This window comes from Lasioglossum baleicum, chromosome 18, assembly GCF_051020765.1.
Source record: "Lasioglossum baleicum chromosome 18, iyLasBale1, whole genome shotgun sequence".
NCBI classification, from domain to species: domain Eukaryota; kingdom Metazoa; phylum Arthropoda; class Insecta; order Hymenoptera; family Halictidae; genus Lasioglossum; species Lasioglossum baleicum.
Window position 1 is genome coordinate 5,721,585 of NC_134946.1, and position 18,744 is coordinate 5,740,328.

Consider the following 18,744-nt stretch of genomic DNA (forward strand, 5'->3'; position numbering starts at 1 on the left):
TCTGGTTATTTATATATGAGAGAAATACAAACAATATCCAGATTTTGAAAAAAAATATGCATTACCTAATCATGATATAAACTTCTGTCCAGATTCCATCAGTCTATCTTCTATAAAAATATGCATTTGCATACACATCCGCAGTCTAGTGACAAGCTATGACTTATCATGTTTCTTCGTACCTTCACTTAATAAACATCTTATAAAGTTTTGACAAGCTATTATAGTTGATTGAATGAATGGTATGACTAGTTTCTTGGTTGTACAATTTAAATATTGGTAGGAAGTTGAAGATGACCTAAGATGGGAAAATAAAAGTTAACGACAGTCAAAATGAAAATCATATCTGTAGTACAGAGAATGGTCTGATACATACAAAGATTACGCATTAATGCACAGCAATGTAACAGCAGCCCACCCTGTATAGTACAACCCAAGGCAGAAGTTAACTTGTCCACTTTCCTTTCTTCAAGAATACACGTAAAAACGATAATCAATGCTGTCTAAGACATCAAGGTTATAACACACAAGGGTCGTGTTAGGTCATATGTATAAATATATATACATGTGTATCGAATAATATTATATATACCATGATATATAATATGATACGCCGTATGGAACTGAACATAAATACATATATGGAAATACGACCTAACTCACATACGCATACTTACACACACACATATATATATATATGTAGGTAGTTGTACATGTTTGTATATATTTATGTGTGCAACATATGCATTCACTGTTGGATATGCAGGGTACATGCTGGACATTGACCCTTTGCACTCGGAGAAAAATACAGCTCTTATATTAATCTATTCTGTGTTTTACAAAACCCATCAAATAAAGATTAGACCCAGGAGCAATAAGTGAACATGTAACTTATCAATGTATACGTATGAAGTTATAGTAAATAAGTACTGAATAACTAAAGTCGATAAGACGCAACACACATTTTACTGGCAGATCCACTACGTGGAGGTCTTGATCTAGCAACAACTATGTCAAAAATGCAACAGGCAACTGAGTTACCTGGTAACTATGCAAATAATCATCGACAGACCATTGAATCAGCTACAACTCAAAGTAGAAGAACAAAGAAACGAGGAATTTGAGGCAGCTATTAGTTATCTAGCTTCAGCCAATGCTGGTCAGTGCCACGAAGTGCCAATATCTCAGTCCATGTGTCACCTGCGAGATACCGCGTGTTCTTTTCTTTGCCCAGGGGATCATTAATCATCGCAATTCCTCGTTCTTCTTCTAACAAACTGAAGCCGTATTTGTCCCAAGTGCAGTCAGTGTGAACAAACAAGCTAACACCAGTTGCTGGGATCGGTAAACTGTGGTGACAATTGGACTAGCTGGTTGGTTGGGGGGCGTTGCTTGGAGGCGAGGATGCTGTAGTGGGCGGGAACTGTGTCGGGATTGGCGACCGTCGACTGACAACTAATACGAAGAGCAGGTATGGAGCTGCAGTCGTATTGGCGGTTCTAACACTGTACTCTAATTATAAATGTATATATAACAAGAAATAACGGGCAGCTCAGGATGTGTGTGTGTATGTGTGCTTGTATGTGTTCTCTGGTATGCGTGGTCAGTGATGAGGAGTGGGGGTAGTGTACTGTATATCCGTGAACAAGAACAGAGTTGTGTACAAAGGGAACTAACGTCAAGGCACAGTGTTTCTGTAAGTGTCTGGTGTGACCAAGTGCATACGGTCAGAAAAGGTGTTACACACGATGGTGTTGTGCTATGGAGGCGTGGTTGTGTGCGTGTGAGGGCGGGGAAAGGGTCGTGTGGGAGGATTCAGACTTAAGTAATGTACAAGAATGTTATCATACGAGAAAGTATATATCGGGTGGTTGACAGTAATTGGGGGTTGTGAAAGGTGGCTCAACTCGGGAAAGCTAGTTGGTTGGTTGTGTCTCTCACCTGCGACCTCGCTCGTTCTTCAAAGTGCCGCCATACTTGTTTCGCGTCCCGATCAGGTCAATTATCTCGGGGATACAACTGGCGAATATGGCCTACACCACGTGAATAGAACAAAACACAACATTCGCATCAATACACTTGTGTGACAGGGTTGGCAATTATTTTCTTTTATACTTTTTTTTAGTTTTTCTTTTTTTTTTTTAATAGGTCTTGGTCGTGCTATGTGGATAATCGGTATCGTCTCGTTGCGTCGATAGAGTGGATTTGCTAATACTCGCGTCCAATCAGCCGGTCTGTATACCATAATTTGCTCATCATCCGGTGGGGGTGGGGGCGTGGTTTGGTGGCGAGGGGGTGGGGGGAGACTTTGCATTTATGAACGGAATAAGTAAGTTTTGGCTCAGCTACCGGGCGGCGCGGCTACCCATAGAGACACGATTAGCAGTGCTGTACCACTATAAGTGCCACGGCCCAAATAGTTAACGGTTATGTAGAAATAGTATAAAACGAACACGTTCCAAATAAAGGGCGGGGTAGGTAGGCTACCTACACCTAGGTCCTACACTCCTACACCTAGGCCTAACGACAACTACACGTGCCGACACGTCTACCTAGTCCATTGGCAGGTAGGTCATATATGTATATTCACTGAACATCACGCGTACGCTTCTCAATCGTTTTGTATTTTGCTGTTTACACATATTTCCATTCTTTTTCTCTATATCGTGTAGCTGGCTAGATCCTTTAATATCTGAGTGTCGTGCACCACTTCTGCCTCTCAGTACTGCGCATGGACATTTGCCTGACCGGACCTTGTTCCAGGGAACGTACTCAAGGTCAAAAAGCCGCAAAGCTGTCCCGCGTTGAGTTTAACGACAGGGAACAGATGCCTCTGCGCAAAGAATTTAATATTACCGGTAGATGGCGTCGACTGACCGTTAGAGAGCAGTTAGCGAGCGATAATAGCGTCTAGTTGGTGGCGAGACGCTCGTCTGTGTTCAAGCTAACGTACGCGGGTCCGTAGATCGGTAGGAACAGCTGAGAACTGTCTCTCTGTTTTAGTGATCCCGAGTATCGTTATGCGCCGATCTCTTTCTTCCTCCTCTCCGAGGGAACGCACCGGAGCTGCCCCCTAAATACCGACACACTGCGATGCTTTTGTCGCCAATCGGCCCTGTCCTTGGTCGGTAAATAAACCGTCAGGTTTGTTACCGACTAGCACGTTTGCCACGAATTAGATAATTATCTTCATTGTTTATGGTCCTAGAATAAAATTCCTCGATACGAATTTATGGATATTTTTTACTAAAGTTCATCAGGTTTAAAAGTCAAAGTGTTTATTCTCAATAGGTATGATGACCAAAAGGTTTCTTTACTTTTTAAAATTATTTTGTACCATCGAAGATAAGTGAAATATTTTAGTTTTGTTCTTCACGCTGTGCATATTCTTTAAGATGGTGCTTTAACTCGAGGAATTTTCAAAAATCATGAGACCCAAAATAACCTAAATATAGACCTAGTTTTTTTCATTGGTAATACAAATAAGTTTATACAGGGTATTCTAAAGTGTAATCCATGTATAAAGAAGGTATTCTACGGGTTGTCTCCTTTAACGAAAAATTCCAATTTTCTTGTTAAAAAGATTTTAAAAACTATCTTGAAAGAAAGTTTATTCCTCTATCTTATGTTTTAGGAATTATTTAGACATATATTGGATGTTATATTCGTACCAGACATCTTGTATAACCGTAACTATTAAAAAAATTATAGATACATTATAAATTATAGTTATATTTATATAAATTTTTCATTCTGAATTTGTCTTCGAAAATTAAACTTTTTAGCCAAAGTACTATTTTTAAATATTCGTAGAGACATGCGCAAAGTTTGGAACACCCCGTAGGTTGGCAAATAAAATAATTGTCATTGTGAATTTAATATTATCTTATTCGTGGCACACTATTGATCCGGAACTATAATATGATAGAATATGTTCACGGTGAAAAAGCGGTGCGTCTGCGGCAACGAAGTCTGTGAGCGTAAACGCGTTACAGTAACATGACTGATATTTCGGCGATAAACAAACGAAGAAAAGTGTTTCTTGGGACATGGGCTAGTGTCGATCTACGCATGTACAGTTTCCTTATTTTTCGTCAAGGAGAGCCCACAGCCACTCTCGAAACGCGGAGTTGTACCTCGAATAGTATAACCTCTTGCAGAACATCATTCTTATAAACAATTAAAATGGACAGAAGAAGTCTTGCTATTATTTCTAGCAGTCATCTACAAATTTCAATGGAAAAATATTTCAAATCACAAATTCGAAAAAATGTATCGTTGAAAACGCTCAGTCCGAATATTTTGAATTTTTTAGGTTTAATAGTGCTTTTCGTCCCTTCTACATGAAATTTGATTGATTAAAAGAACACTTAGAATATTTTCCGATTCTACACCATACTAAGAGAGCCCAAAACAACAGCTCCAACTTCTTCCCCCACTCATTTCAATTATTTTCAAAAACAAATCCCACAGGACTTTTTCTTCGAGGTCTGTGGGGCGGTCGACGAGTGCCAATTCGAGTGATACGTACATGCATGCACATACACGTGTGTGCGAACACCGATTGAGTGATTGTACAAGATGGACATCCAGTATGTGCGCACGCGTACGTATGTACAAAATATATACACAGGTATCTGTACAGAATCGAACATTCGCGCTCGTTTGTTTATCCAGAAAGCGAAAGAATGGCGCCCGTTCCCCGGAAGTGACCGTAGATCCTATGTGCACGTGTGCGTGTGTGGATGTGTGGTAAATGTTGAAACAGAGGGTCGGAGATAGAGAGATACTGTTCTCGGTGTGGCTGAAGCTAGACTATCTGTGTGTTTGAGAGAAGAATGGGGTGACGAACGAGCGTTTCGCGGGAAACGATGAGAAGGCTGTGCACGGCGATCGATAAGCACCACTCGCGTTCCGTTTTTATCGAAATCCGCGCGGTTGAAAACCGATCGATGGGAGGCAATCTCTGTTTCTTATGATATGCGACGCCTTATGACGCGAGACCACGAGATTGAAACCATAGACCGAGATCTATGAGTCACGTGATACCGCAAAATCGAGGCGCACACGCAAACTCGAGGGTCACGTGAGATCGCGAGACCGAGGTGTCCACGCAGTCTCACGAATCACGCGGGACCGAGGCGCATGTGTAGATTCACGAGTCATGTGAGGCCGCGAGATCCAGGCGCATGCGCCAAGCTACGGGTCACGTGCAATCATGAGATTGAGTCACGTAGATCGTGAAAGCGCGGGAATGGAGCACACCGTTCAAATTTTCGCGCGCGTTTCTCCTGCTTCCTCGACATGGCGACTCGCGAGAACGTTTAGGAACGTTCAGTATGCATCTAGTTGAACGCACCGAGTCCACAGCGAAGGCATCGACTCGAGATAATGTTAGTGGAATTAGAAAATGATTCAATAGCGCACAAAGTGTCTGTGCAAAATTTCATAGAATCAGATAATCGTTGAGATTTTGGTGAAACATTGTTGAATAGCTTCGTGGAGAAACATCGGCAAAGAGTCGGCTTGTTTTAAAGAATGAAGCTTCCACTTTCAACTCGCTGAATTGTTTTTTGCGAACACTTTTTCACTGGAAATCTTGATTGTGATGTTTTTTTTTTGGAATTTCATTTTGAATAGAATTAGAATGAACGGACACCAATCCTCATGTCAATGATAATATTGAGTAGAAAAAATTTTTCAAATTCCATGAAGGCATTCGAATTAAAAAATGTTTTATTCATCGTGAAAAATTATCCTCAAGAAAATAACTTTGGCGTGTCAAAAGCAGAAGTTTCGCTCCTTAAAATATGCGTAGGTGCATAATTCTCCGATTTTTTTTCACCGAATTATGTTATGTTGAATGCTAACAAATTTTCACTTACGACTTCGCGACCCTACAAAATAGTATACAGGGTGTCTCGCTTGTATCGTGCGTTCAAATTACTGCCACGGCTATTAAAATGTTGGGAAATCCGACTAGCACAAACTTTTACTCAGAAAATTCACGTCTGCTTTTGAAAAGATCTTGATTAAGAAAAATAAAATAAGGACATTCATTAATTCGTCATCGGTGTGTTATTATTTTTATATGATATAGGGACACCCTGTACAACACTAACGGATAGTACGCATGCGCTCAAAATATATTCTAATTCCACCGACACTCAGTTTCAAAGTTCTAAATTCGCGAACCGAACGGGGAGATAACTGAACTAGAATATAAAAAACAGACGAACCAAAATATCCGACGTAGGGTTGGCAGTAGTATCGCTAGCCCGGCAAATGTTGAACGGAACAAGTGACAAGTCATGCTCAACTGGTTTCGCTATTTGTTCCATCATGCCAAGAAACAAAAGTACGATCGGAAATGAAAGAAATGGGAGGAAACAGGAGACCGGGCGAACGTAGTGTGGGCGGGGCGGGTCCTACCGGTAAGACCCGTCCCGAACCGGCTTGTTCACGCGTCCGCCTTCTCCGCGTTCGGCCCGCTCGACGCTGAAGGTAGATGCAGCAAAAGTCTGGTCTCTTAATAACACGTGCAATTTCTACTGATCAAAATCCCCTAGGAAAGAGCAGCCGTATGTGCCTACCGCCTGCACCCGCTCTACTGCTGCGCTTCTAGTTCTTAAGTGCCAAGTAACCTTATATATCAAGCAAGAGAAAATCGTGTGTGTGTGTGGTTTCGACAGAACGACGGGAGGCGTTTTCTCCCCTCTTTCACTCATGAACAAATCAGAAGTCACTCCCCTAAAGAGAGAAAGAGAGGGAGGGAGAGAGAGATAGGCCAATCCGCGCGGATGGATCTCGCCTTCGGTCGTTACAGTAGTCTACAGGCTAGCCAGAGCACTATCGCATGCCACCAAGAAACTCAATTCGTGAAGAGATAGAGAGAGATAGAGAGGGAACAGAGATAGAGAGAGAAAGAGAGAAAACAAAAATCGCTGTCCGCACGGGTCGCCAATACTTTCCTCTACCCCCCACTGGTTCGCCGCCTATGGCTGCGCCGAAAGTATCGACGACGGTCGCGACCCGCTATGCCGCGACTCCTCCTTTCGCGTATTTCTACTGGCCACATCTACCGGCCAGCGATTCGCCATGATCTTCGGACGACCTAGCCGCGGTTCGGTTGGCTGCTTCACGGGGCAGGGCTCGCGCGGTTAGCCCGGTTGCCGTCTCGCGGGGGTGGGGCCTGCGTCCCTCGGGGAGGGGACGCAGCAATCGTCGGTATCGTCGAGCTCCGATCAAGGTCGTTCGAACGACGGGACATTCTCGACAGCGCGTCTGCTGTCGTGAACGGTGATTTTAAAATATGGCATCGGCTATAGCTCTTTTTACAACGCTCTCTGCTAACGCTGCTGATCAACTTAATGAAAATCACCTCTGGACGCGTGTCGAACGTGTGTAATCGAGTGCTACCGGTTCTGTAGAGGACGTCTTGGTCTTTGGGATCACATCGTTCAGGTTCGCGCTTTACGCACGCGCTGCACCCTCGCCATTTCGGTTTTCGGGTCTCAGGATGCACCACCTGACTCTGTCACCCTTAATTGGGAAAGAAATTTCTTTTGGGGGAAATTATTGTGTTTCCACTGGGGAATCTAGTTGTACCATGACACATCGCAATATCAAATTTTCGAGTCTCTAAACGCTTATAGATTACTTTAGTATACTGTAGTTTAGCATAGGTGTTACGATACTAGATTAATTTGTTATATTTTTTTGCTTCACAATGAATATGTAAAACTGTGGGAAAAATTGACTATTTTTGTAAAAATCGTTTACATCTTGGTATTACTAACGGTACATTAATGTGCTTGACTTTAACCTTAAAATGCCCTTCATACTCACAGGTTACTTTCCCCTTTAAAATACAACAACTTCCTCCCTAATAACAAGAATATAGAATAAGGCTGACTGCTTCAGGTAGGGCACTCTGTGTAATTATTTATGGTTACTAATGATAATCATCATTTAAATAATATCAAGATTGGTTACGTGGAAGCTCAGTTAATTGGGTAATTACTAAGTACTTCCTTAATGTCTCGAATACCGATCTCTAAATCATTCTTTAGTCTGGTTGTCATTTTTGTGTTCAAGATATTTCCATTCTAAGGGAATAAAAACATATCTTGACACTTTGATCCCAAGTTTATCGTATCATGTTCCATAGCAGACCTGACCACTGATAGACTGCGGACACTTATGCATGTATGAATTACGACTGATCCACCAAAACTATGTAACAATTGAATGCTACATCGAATAAAACTCAAAATTGAATTTTATCCGATGCAGCGCGATGCACTCGTGGATAGCGCAAGTGCATAAAATCCGCAGTCTACTGACAAATTGTTTCTCAATTGTCATATTCTGGATTGTACCAATAGGGAAATTTTCGAAATGCATATTCTGTTCTATCGGGTGCATGTCCATGTGCACGCAGAATATCCTCGATTTTGTATCTTGACCTGCACCGTCCGCCGTATTTTCCAGAAAAAGCTCGCTGACCTCTGGACCAAACGGTAAGATCGAAGAACACATCTATTATTTATCTGCACTCATTCGCATGTACATGTATTATGCAATCGAACTTTTCGAACGGAATGGGACACGCGAGGGATCTCCTAAAATGTCAGGTGACAGGGGACAGTAGATATAAATGGTGAAATGGAGAAAAGCGAGGTGATTGAAAAAGTATGGCGGTTGATAGTATACAAACGATATGATTTCGAAATGATCGTATTCTACAAAGATTTTTTGTTTTGTCTTAAGTTCCTAACTTCGATCAGACATCTATCTGATAGATTCTCGCGAGCTGAGTTTGAGCCTGTAAATTTTTTTCGAATGCCATGTGTAATTCTCAAGCAAATCAATTTTCAAAAAATGTAACTTTTCAACTTTTGCGCTTCAACGGTGACAGTTATGGAATTTTAACTAGTGTAGTAGTATTTCAGAACAATATAATAAATAGTATTTAGAACAATATAACAGTTTAATGTTATATTATGTACACAATATCTGTTAAAATGATGGTTAAAATAAGAACGTTAGTAAATTGTGGCGAATATTTCCCAATTTATTTTCCAAAAATTTAATAGCACCGGGTAATACAGTGTAACGTTTAATTATGTTATCTTGTTCAAGGGAGTCCATTTAATACTACAACTAGTTAGAACTATGTAACTTTCAATTACAAAACATTTTCAAAGTTGAAAATTTGCATTTTCTTTCAAAAAGTTATTCTCGTGAAAAGTATACATGGAAATTTAAAAAATTTGCGGATTCATAATCAGCACATGAAAATCTATCAAAAACGCCTACTCGAAGTGGAGTGAATCAAATGTGTCAAATGAGTCAAATGTGGAGTGAAAAGTATTATATGTGTGACTACTATTACCTTCATCATCATCTTGTGACGAATATTTCCTTTGGGACAAAATGATAGCACACTTTGTATATCTACAGCTGTTCACAAAAATCTACGTATATGTGCAAAATTTCGAATATTTCTTTAATAAATGCTTGAAAAAGTTGCGCTACTTCAATAATCGCGAAATTAATGAACAAAAGTCATAGTCAGTGATTTCTCAAGAAGTTTCGCAGTAATTACAAATTATGTACAGGAGTACTATGGGGTATGGATGACCTTGAAAAAATATGAGAAATGACATTGTCATGTACAAAATTGCCACCCGAATGAGTAACAATTAAAAATTGATTTGTAGTGTGCTATCATTTTTGCAAATCCTTGAAAAATATAATTCCACGTTTAAGCGCAATTTGAACATAAATTATTTAGAAAAGTTAGTATATGTTTATAGATTGCCATCACACGGTAACGTCACCGTTTGCTGAGGCGTTTACAATAGTATCGAGAGAATTAAACAGTCGTATTTTGGCATTAGCCTAGGACACTTGCAGTGACTCTATACAGAGTGATCTTGAGAAGAACAGCAGTTGTTAGAAGTAAGGTTAAGAACAGTTTAGGTCACGAGTGTAACCATAAAGATTACCGTCGTCTCATTAACGTAACGACTTTCTCCACAGGGTTCCTAAGAAAATTCATTTTTCTCCGGAACGCTGTGTGCAGTGAAAAATTTAACAGCCAACTTTTGATCTAAACTTGTCGCTCTCTGCAGGAAAGATAGAAATAATCAGTGGGCGTAGAGAGAAAATGTCGATATAAAAAAGTAATAAAAACAAAGAAAACAGGAAGACAGAAGAATAAACTGAACAGGAATTCGGAAGATCATTTTCATTAAGCTATTCAGTGTTCTCCCGGTGTGATACTTACTCAAAAAGGAACTATAGCCTACCTTCGCTTTAAAATCACCCAGATGATGGCGTCATTCCATCCTTACACAGAGTTATTCGCTATGGAAACCTTCCAATTCTCCAGAAACAATCGGCGAGAGTATTTAAACCATAAATCATACACAGCAGTTCTCTAGTTGAATCTATTAGTTATTAGAGAGTATATATAGAGACTTTCGTGAGAGATTCGCACGCGCGTGGCGGGGATAGGTCCGTAAAGCAGGTCTCGCGTAACCAGCCGGTCTCGAAGCAAGTCAACGGGCAAGATTCGCGCGCATGTTTGCTCCGTGCCGAAGCAGATTGGCATTATTGGCAATCGCTCGCTTGAACAAGAGCGGAAGAGTTGCTCTCTAGGAGGAGACAGGCTGTGAATTCGAAAAATCGTGGGAGAGAGAGGCGAAAAGAGAGCGTTTAGGCGGGAAGCGGGCGAAAGTCTCTCGCAACATCTCGCGGCATCGATTATGCGGTCGATTCCAAGAAGAAACCGTGCGATAAGGCAGTCATATACACGTCGCGATGTATACGTGTACTTTCTATATAAAATTGGGTAATTACACAGCAAAGGGTACACTTCACCGATTTTGATGACCTTGAAATATATTGCCAAGGTCATCATTCTGAACAACTTTTCCCTACACATGTTACCGCCGTTCGGCATTAGCTTCTTAGATATTCGCAAAAAAGGACGGACACCCGCTATGGCGAAGTCTATATTTTTGTAATTGACCGAACACGTGTTTTAGGTCGAGGCCCCATCCTCTGCACCCTTACTCCGACAAACCTATCCCAGACGTAATCAAAATTCATTTAAAATGGCGAAGTTAAAAAAGTTATTTAGAATCACGCTCCAGATAATATATTCGGAGCTCGTCAAAATCGGTAGGGAACTCCGTTTCTATATTATCCCACGGAGATATAGGTTTGTACTGCTTGTGTAAATGAGTTTTGATCAGATCTGGCTTATGTCTGGGTGCGATTTTTTCTGGGCGAGGTGCACGGAGAGGGATGGAGCCCCTTCCCCGCCCTAAAAGACGAATTCGATCACTGGGAAAAGATGGAGTTCGGTATAGAGATCCTATCAGATTTTGCGAATATTTAAAAAACTGAGGCCGAGCGGCGGTGACGTGTATAAGGAAAAGTTGTTCAGAACAATGACCTTGACAACATATTTCAACGTTATCGAAATCGGTGACGTGTACCCTTCTCTGTTAATTACCAGCAATTGTTTCAAGGATTGATCAAGACAGATGTACAGATATAATACAAATAAACAGACAGATAAACAAGTGGCTGGTTGGTAGATGGCTTTGTGACCAGACAAACAAAAAGACAGAGGAGAGAGAGAGAGAGACAGAGAGATAGACAGAAAGATAGAGATAGAGACAGAGAAAGATAGAAATGAATAAATAGGCAAACAGATAAATAGATCGAAAGATTGAAATAGAGAAAGAGATATAGAATAGAGAGAGATATGCAACAACGAATATGTATATATATATACATATGTATAGTCTGTGTGTATATATATACACATATTGATATCTGATCTACTATATAGTGTGTATAGAACATGTGTGTAGATATATAAGAATAAAACACGTGTGTGTATATATTTCTTTTTTTCACAAGAGTTCAAGCATACCAGCACGTGTTACCGAGATATATAGTTACTAAACTGGTTTCAAAAAATGGTGGGTAAGAAAAGCGGTGAGAGTCAGCACAAGGTACGTCAAAAATAAACAGTGAGAGCGAAATGGTTTAAAAAACGGAGTCGGGGTGGGGTGGGGTGTGGTGAGATTCCAGAATTCGGGGATGCGAGTTTCTCTAACAGTTACGGATTGGGGGGTGAGAGTTCAGGAACATTTACGCCAGTCAGAGAGTAAGTGTGGATAGCAGAAACCCGTTTCTCGTCGAAAACATTGGGGGGAGAAAAAGTATTGCGAAACGATCGGTACATTTGAAAAATTTCTCACGAACGAAGAAAACAATAACACGGTAATCGTCCGCTCGAAAAACCGCAAAAATGGTCCTTGGATCGTTGAAAATCCTGGAACACCCTCCTAGATTTTGATAAAACGAAAACTGCGACGCAACGAAGAAATGTCGGAAAATATTCGAGATCTTTGAAAAAACACGTGTGAAACAGGAGGAGGGTGTAAACGGGTCACTTTGCTATCCAGGTCGACTTCGCTCCTCCTCGCATCTATGCGACTACAAGGACAATAGTTTGGGGGGCTAGTTTCAAGGGGTATCTTTGGCTGGCTTCCACGTAGGTGGATTTATGGGGTACCTGCGTCCACGCTCACGCTTGTACTGGCCACCGTACTTGCAGCGGTTCGCGGCGAGCTCCGTGATCTCTGGGATCCAGCTGGCGAACACCGCCTACACACCCACAATCATCCGTTGCCGTCAGAACAGAGCCCTAACGTGAGTTTCTTTTTATTGTATTTTTGTGTTTTTTTTTTAGTTTCAAGTGTGTGTGTGTGCGTATGCTTGTGATTCATTGTATGGACGTATATCTGGTGTACGGTTTGTTGTATGGATGTGGATCTGTGAACGTGTACGTGTATGCGGTGTCTGTATATGTGTATGTCGTTAGACTCGCTGTCGGTTGGTTTTACTGTCAATATAATGTGGCAATTCTGCCTATTGCTACGTCTGGGAGGACACACGCTTGCAACGCTTCACTCTCTGCTTGAATCGTTCGCGGATAAAACCACAGACAGGGCCTGGCGGCAGACCAGTCGCGCTCGCGGGGCCTGGACCCTTCGTTTTACCATTTTCTTGTCGCGCCCTACCTTATCGACCGCGGGTGACGTTACATCACGACGTCATTCATAATTGAAATCGAAGTTGAATGTAATTAAACTAATCGTTCTAGCACAGACGAGCCATGGGAGTGGAAAGTCGCCACATAAGATTTCGTGTTACGTAGTCTGCAATACCGACAGTGTAAAAAGGTGAATGGTTTTCAGCACCATCTATGTACTACGTGAGACAACACACGTAGTTTACAGAGTTGTCGGATCTAGAAGTGCAATGTTGCCATGTCAGGTTGTTAATAAAATTTTTGATGATATGGAATTCCGATTATTTTAATGGAATACCAGATCTGTTTGGATCTGTGTGTATCAAAAATTCGTCAAAATGTATAAAAATCAAGAAGTAAAACCAATCCTACTGAAAGCGTTAATAAATTTTTGTGTAAAATTCCCTTCCGTCTGTCTACATACATACATACGAACATATATACATGCAACAAGAAATAGAAGAACAAGAATATTAAATATTGTAATCGTATTGTTAAATTTATAAACATATATGTTGCCAATGCTCTACGAACATATCTTCCTATTGCACAATTCGCTAATTACTTTTTGTATTCTATATACAGTAGCAAAATATTAAAGTAAGTAGTAAGTGTATCATATAGTAGAGTAAGTGATCGTTGTTTTCATGTATTGAACATTATATTACCGATTTGACATGCAAAATTCTTTGTGCAACAGGGACATGAACTTTTGGTTCCCCAATGCACGCTACACGAGTGTGTGTATTAATACACCTATGGAACAGTGATCTCAATTATAAATATTTCATTCGCCATAGTTTTTAAAAAATTTGTACCCATCAGAATCCGATGTGATCGACTTCTATTCGCGGAACGTATGTATAACAATTTTTGCATTAGTTTCGAAGCAAAATTATGTCGTTACGTTTCACGCCGTGACGAATGCAGGTCGCGACAATAACGTGACGATAACGATCGTCCATTATTTTATATTGGTCACAACAGTAAAGCGTGATCGCAATACTGACGCAACGCATAATGGAGAGTCAACCTAAGTTGCATCGTAATTTCGTTTCAATTCACCACGGATACGAAAAATCTATTCCTATGCAGCCCGGCTAGCACCTAAATATGTGATCCCTGGAAAGAATTAGGGGAAGCCAAGCGACCTAGTCCCCTTGCCCCGATGCCGTTCAGTTTATAGGCGCTCGGCGACTTACGATCACTGAATAATACATATGCACGTACGTGTCTTGAATACATAGTAACACATTATAAAATGACAGAAAATTCCAATGTTTTCTTGTCACGTCTAACATGATTAATAAACGACAATTTATCGTAATTATATATAAACATAATTCATGATGTGATTGCTTCGGAATTGTGGAAGGAAGTACAATATGCTTCTCGTAAAGTAATTATTCGTATGAAAATCTTAAATTTGATTAAACCTACAAAATTTGGAATATAATTGCATTTTTACAATAATTCATTTCACAAACATTATTTCTATTGTATGAATTACGCGCTTTATGAATTTGTTGCTTCTAAATCAAAAGGGGTAAATGTTCGTGAAATATCGGTAATGTAGAATACGACTTTCATCGACCTATTTTTGAAATTTCTCGCCTTTTAATGCAGAGGGCGTTGCACACCCGCCCGTTAATTCCGTCGGTATTGCAGATGAAAGTTGTAAACCCATTTTTAACCCTGTTGGTATTGCAGATGATGTGCCACGAAATCCTATGTGTTTGTTAGTCTACTCCCGCATCTCGTCAATGGCTAGACCAGCCGTGACGGTAAGGAAGAGAGTAATTTTATCCTCAAATTAAGTTGCTGACGATACGAACGATTGAATTACTCGCGTACGACTAATGTTTTATCGAGATCACTCGCTTCACTCATCGGAGACCCGATTTTCTTAATCATCTTGTACCGATGCTGCCACCCTTAGACGCAGTTCTACCAACCTTCGCGCTGGAAGAATTTCCATCGGACCAAGGGATTTTTTAGTATGTATATCAGAAAAATTGGATTTTGGATCTGGAAGTAACACGTTGGCCGTGGATAAGTCGAGAATTTCGATTGGAACAGGACGCTGACTTCAATGAAAATAGGAGAGGTACCAACTGTATTTGATAACTGGCAAGCTTCCTGATTGCGATCTGATTCGAATTGTTTGCACAATTTGATTGAACTTTTTATCCATTTAATAGAATGGATTTTTACTGAACTTGAATGACTTCTGTTTTGCAAATGTTTATGTTATAACAATTTGGTTATGATGTTAACAAATTTCAGGAAGCCTGATTAAGACTTTAATCGTCTTTTGCCTCAACAGTAATGACGATTCCACCCCAAATAATCACATGGCTTGGGATTTTTATAAGATTTTGAAAAATCATAACGCGCTGTTTTATTACACCAACTAATTTCTATATAAATCATCTTCGAAGAGTTTATTAAAAAGTAATAATCCGAGATAACACAACGGTTGAGCTGAGTTGAAAATTAATTTAGGCAGAAAGTCCTTGCAACTTTTGAAACTGTGTTTTGGGTAATCCTGTATATCTAGAACTCCCAATCATTAATTCGATATTTGCATCGAAATGCTCTTCACAAAATGAAAAATTTTTGAATTAACACATTCTGTAATATAATAATTCGATTCAGATCTCGCTCAGAAATCACTCAATTAACTCAAAAATCACCCCTTCGAGTTCCTAACCTACAAACTTACGTATCAGTAACGATAACAATCGACACACTGGACACACACACACAAAGGCACACATAACTTGCACTCAGGAAAGTATAAAAAAAGATGACAAATCTAACAAAAGAAAATTCATTCTATCTTGATTAATTATTGTAAATTATTAGAAATTGTTTGATCGGGTCGACCTGGAATTATCTCTATATAATAAAAATCATAGGAAATAGAACATTGTACCTCACGTGTCTACCATTTACAATGATTGACCAAAGTCACCATGTTAACCTCGGCACTAAACACATTTTTTCTCGGAAACTACAAAGGTCACAAAAAAAAACAAACTTATCCTATTTTATGTGAACAATTTGCTAATGTACGTGTTATAACTGCATAATTTTTCGAAAAACGAATGCAAATAAGAGGTATTCAAAATGTTTCATTTCTGACCTTGCGTGACCTTGAAGTTATGTTGCACATGTTCCGCATGAAATTAGATAATTTCAGGTTTGTCTTTGTTTTTCGAACAATTGTAACAATTTAAAAAATTGTGCACGTTAGCGTAGTGTTTCGGTATAATATAGTCATTTGTTTCTCCGGCCCTTTTTAAATATACGTTTACGAGAAAAAATGCGAAAACTTTAGGTGAAACGCGACGCTCGGACACAGTGCCGTTAGTTAGCGTAAATCGACTCGCGGTTACAGTGCGGTGTTCCTTCGTGAAAAACGGGCATGCAGGCACTATTGTATAGCGTATAGTGTGGTCAACGTTTCTGCGGTGACGTCATTGGCCACCAAGGGTGCTCATATGCAAATCGAAACGTAACTGTGTTCCCATATGTGGAGGTGTGGTGGAAAATAAACGAAATCTGGAACGATTGTCGTGGGATTTTTTAAAAAATCGGATGTGATGTAGCGCACACGAAATTAGAGGAGTGGATTCAGTCACCACTTATCTCGAATTTTGTTTATGAAAGATATCTTTCATTTTTTCTCACGAAATTTCATTTGTACACTGGACTTTTTATTTAAATTATATAAAAAGCAGCAAAATAATGACTTAGACCCCTCTAATTTCAAGCTGTACGAATTGTAATCGATTTAAAATAATTTATTAAATATATTTGTACGGCGCACGTATTCTTATAGTCCATGTAGAGCTGAGAATCTTTTATCTAAAAGTTTTCTCAAAATTTTGCCCGTGTCAGAAGTTGCAGCACTCACAAAAAGCGCTCCAAACAAAAGTTGTTCAGTTTTTTAAGGGGTCCTTGAAAATGTCAAAAATTATTTTCTGTTTGGTTTGAAAAACTTCGAAAATCCGTGGAAATCCACTTTCATACATCCTTGTAGTAATCGTTTGAATGTTCGTTTAACTCGAGAATGTTTTTTACAGAAATGTTTACACAGGAAGCACTTGTCTAATCTGTCGAGCACCGAAGAGGAAAAAGTGTAAGTACCAAACAATACGTAATCCAACATTTGAATTTGCGAGATAGAGAACGTATCAAATGAAATTCCGAAAGTACATTCTATCGTGGCTACTAAACGAGAGATAAAGGGAGAAGCAAAGTGAAAGTAGCTGCGCTTGCACTATTTCCGAGAAAATCAAAATGGTGGATCCACGCATGGAGATCACACACATTTGCCTAGTTTCAAATTAATATTATTCTCATAGACCATATGTTTGATGAACAAATGACAGTGGGAAAATTGGTACAGTTTTATTTAATCACCACAAATAGAAAAAAATACTATTAATCTTTTTCGAAAAGCATGACCTCGAAATCTTGAAGAGCGTGACCTTGAGAAAAAAAAAACAATATTGTCTCTGACGTTTTTTCCTATCGTCCATAATAATCGAAATACTTCGGATGCTGCGGTTAAAAATTTGTCCCATGCATGGATCCAGTGATACTAATGAGCTTAGAGTGCCGAAAATATTTTCGTGTAATGTAAGTGGACGTACGCTATAGGTAGCAGACTAAAGTGGCAAGTCGTGCAATACTCGGTGATACAGCGTGACCTTGATCTAAGAGATCCTCGAGAATTCACGGACAGGTCATAGATCAGCCATAACTATACCTACGAGTTTTATTGCTCTGGAAGACAGTTTGAAATTTCTCCTTGCTTTAATTGAAAATAATGATTATTATTAATGACAGTGTTGTACTTGAATGAATCTTGATTAATTAGTAATCACCGCGGTGTAACCGCAGCGAAATATGACAATCGATCCTTATTATCTCCTCGATTTATCTCGGTCAGAATCCTATCGATCATATACAGTTCACGCGCAAAGAATTAGTTACTTTATCATGATTCAAATAATTATTAACCAACTTTTTTGTTATTGAAATGTGTGGTGGTATCGTGGTCCGGTAAAAGATCCAAGCACTTCAATTCACCACGATCTACAGTATTTTAGAATTTTTTTATTTTCATTACTGTTAATAAACAATTTTTTTCAATAGCACACTGCCGATAAAAATGTAAATTCTCGCGAACACATACAGATATCTTATTTATGTAACATTGTAAACACTGAACAATCAAAAACTTGGAAAATCAAATTCTTTATGAGGAGGTAACAATTTATAACTTATGAAGGTAACTAAAACTTGTTGGGTTATAAATGTCAATTTAAAAAAGAAAATTATAATCTAGTTTTTCAGTGAAATTATGTTAACATGTGCTATTAGAAAAAATGTTTGTAGTTGTCTGGTGATCTTGGAAATTTTATGATATCCTGTTTTCTAGATAATAATAATAATCATAACAAGACCATCATCACTTTCGAATTTAATACTTATTAAATGTTGTAAAAATTGAAAAGAATTAATTTAATTTTTATATCTAATAGTTTAAAAATGTTCATTAATCCAATTTGCACTCTTAAAACCGTTTTACTTCAGCTCTCTTAACT

The 18,744-nt window shown here is 39.3% G+C and overlaps 1 protein-coding gene across 46 annotated transcripts in view; it reads right to left on the reverse strand.

The window, feature by feature from the left end:
• Positions 1-18,744, reverse strand: part of Slo (calcium-activated potassium channel slo) — a 132,711-nt gene that overhangs the window by 60,898 nt on the left and 53,069 nt on the right. For 35 of the 46 annotated variants that reach the window (XM_076442388.1, XM_076442378.1, XM_076442373.1 and 32 more), the window contains one exon: positions 1,942-2,033. The exons of 8 other annotated variants lie outside the window; for them this stretch is intronic. In XM_076442388.1, the coding sequence (XP_076298503.1) occupies positions 1,942-2,033 (92 nt within the window). Of the gene's footprint in view, positions 1-1,941; positions 2,034-12,604; positions 12,697-18,744 lie in introns of all 46 variants that reach the window. 3 more of the 46 variants (XM_076442375.1, XM_076442387.1, XM_076442372.1) reach the window with 1 other exon arrangement.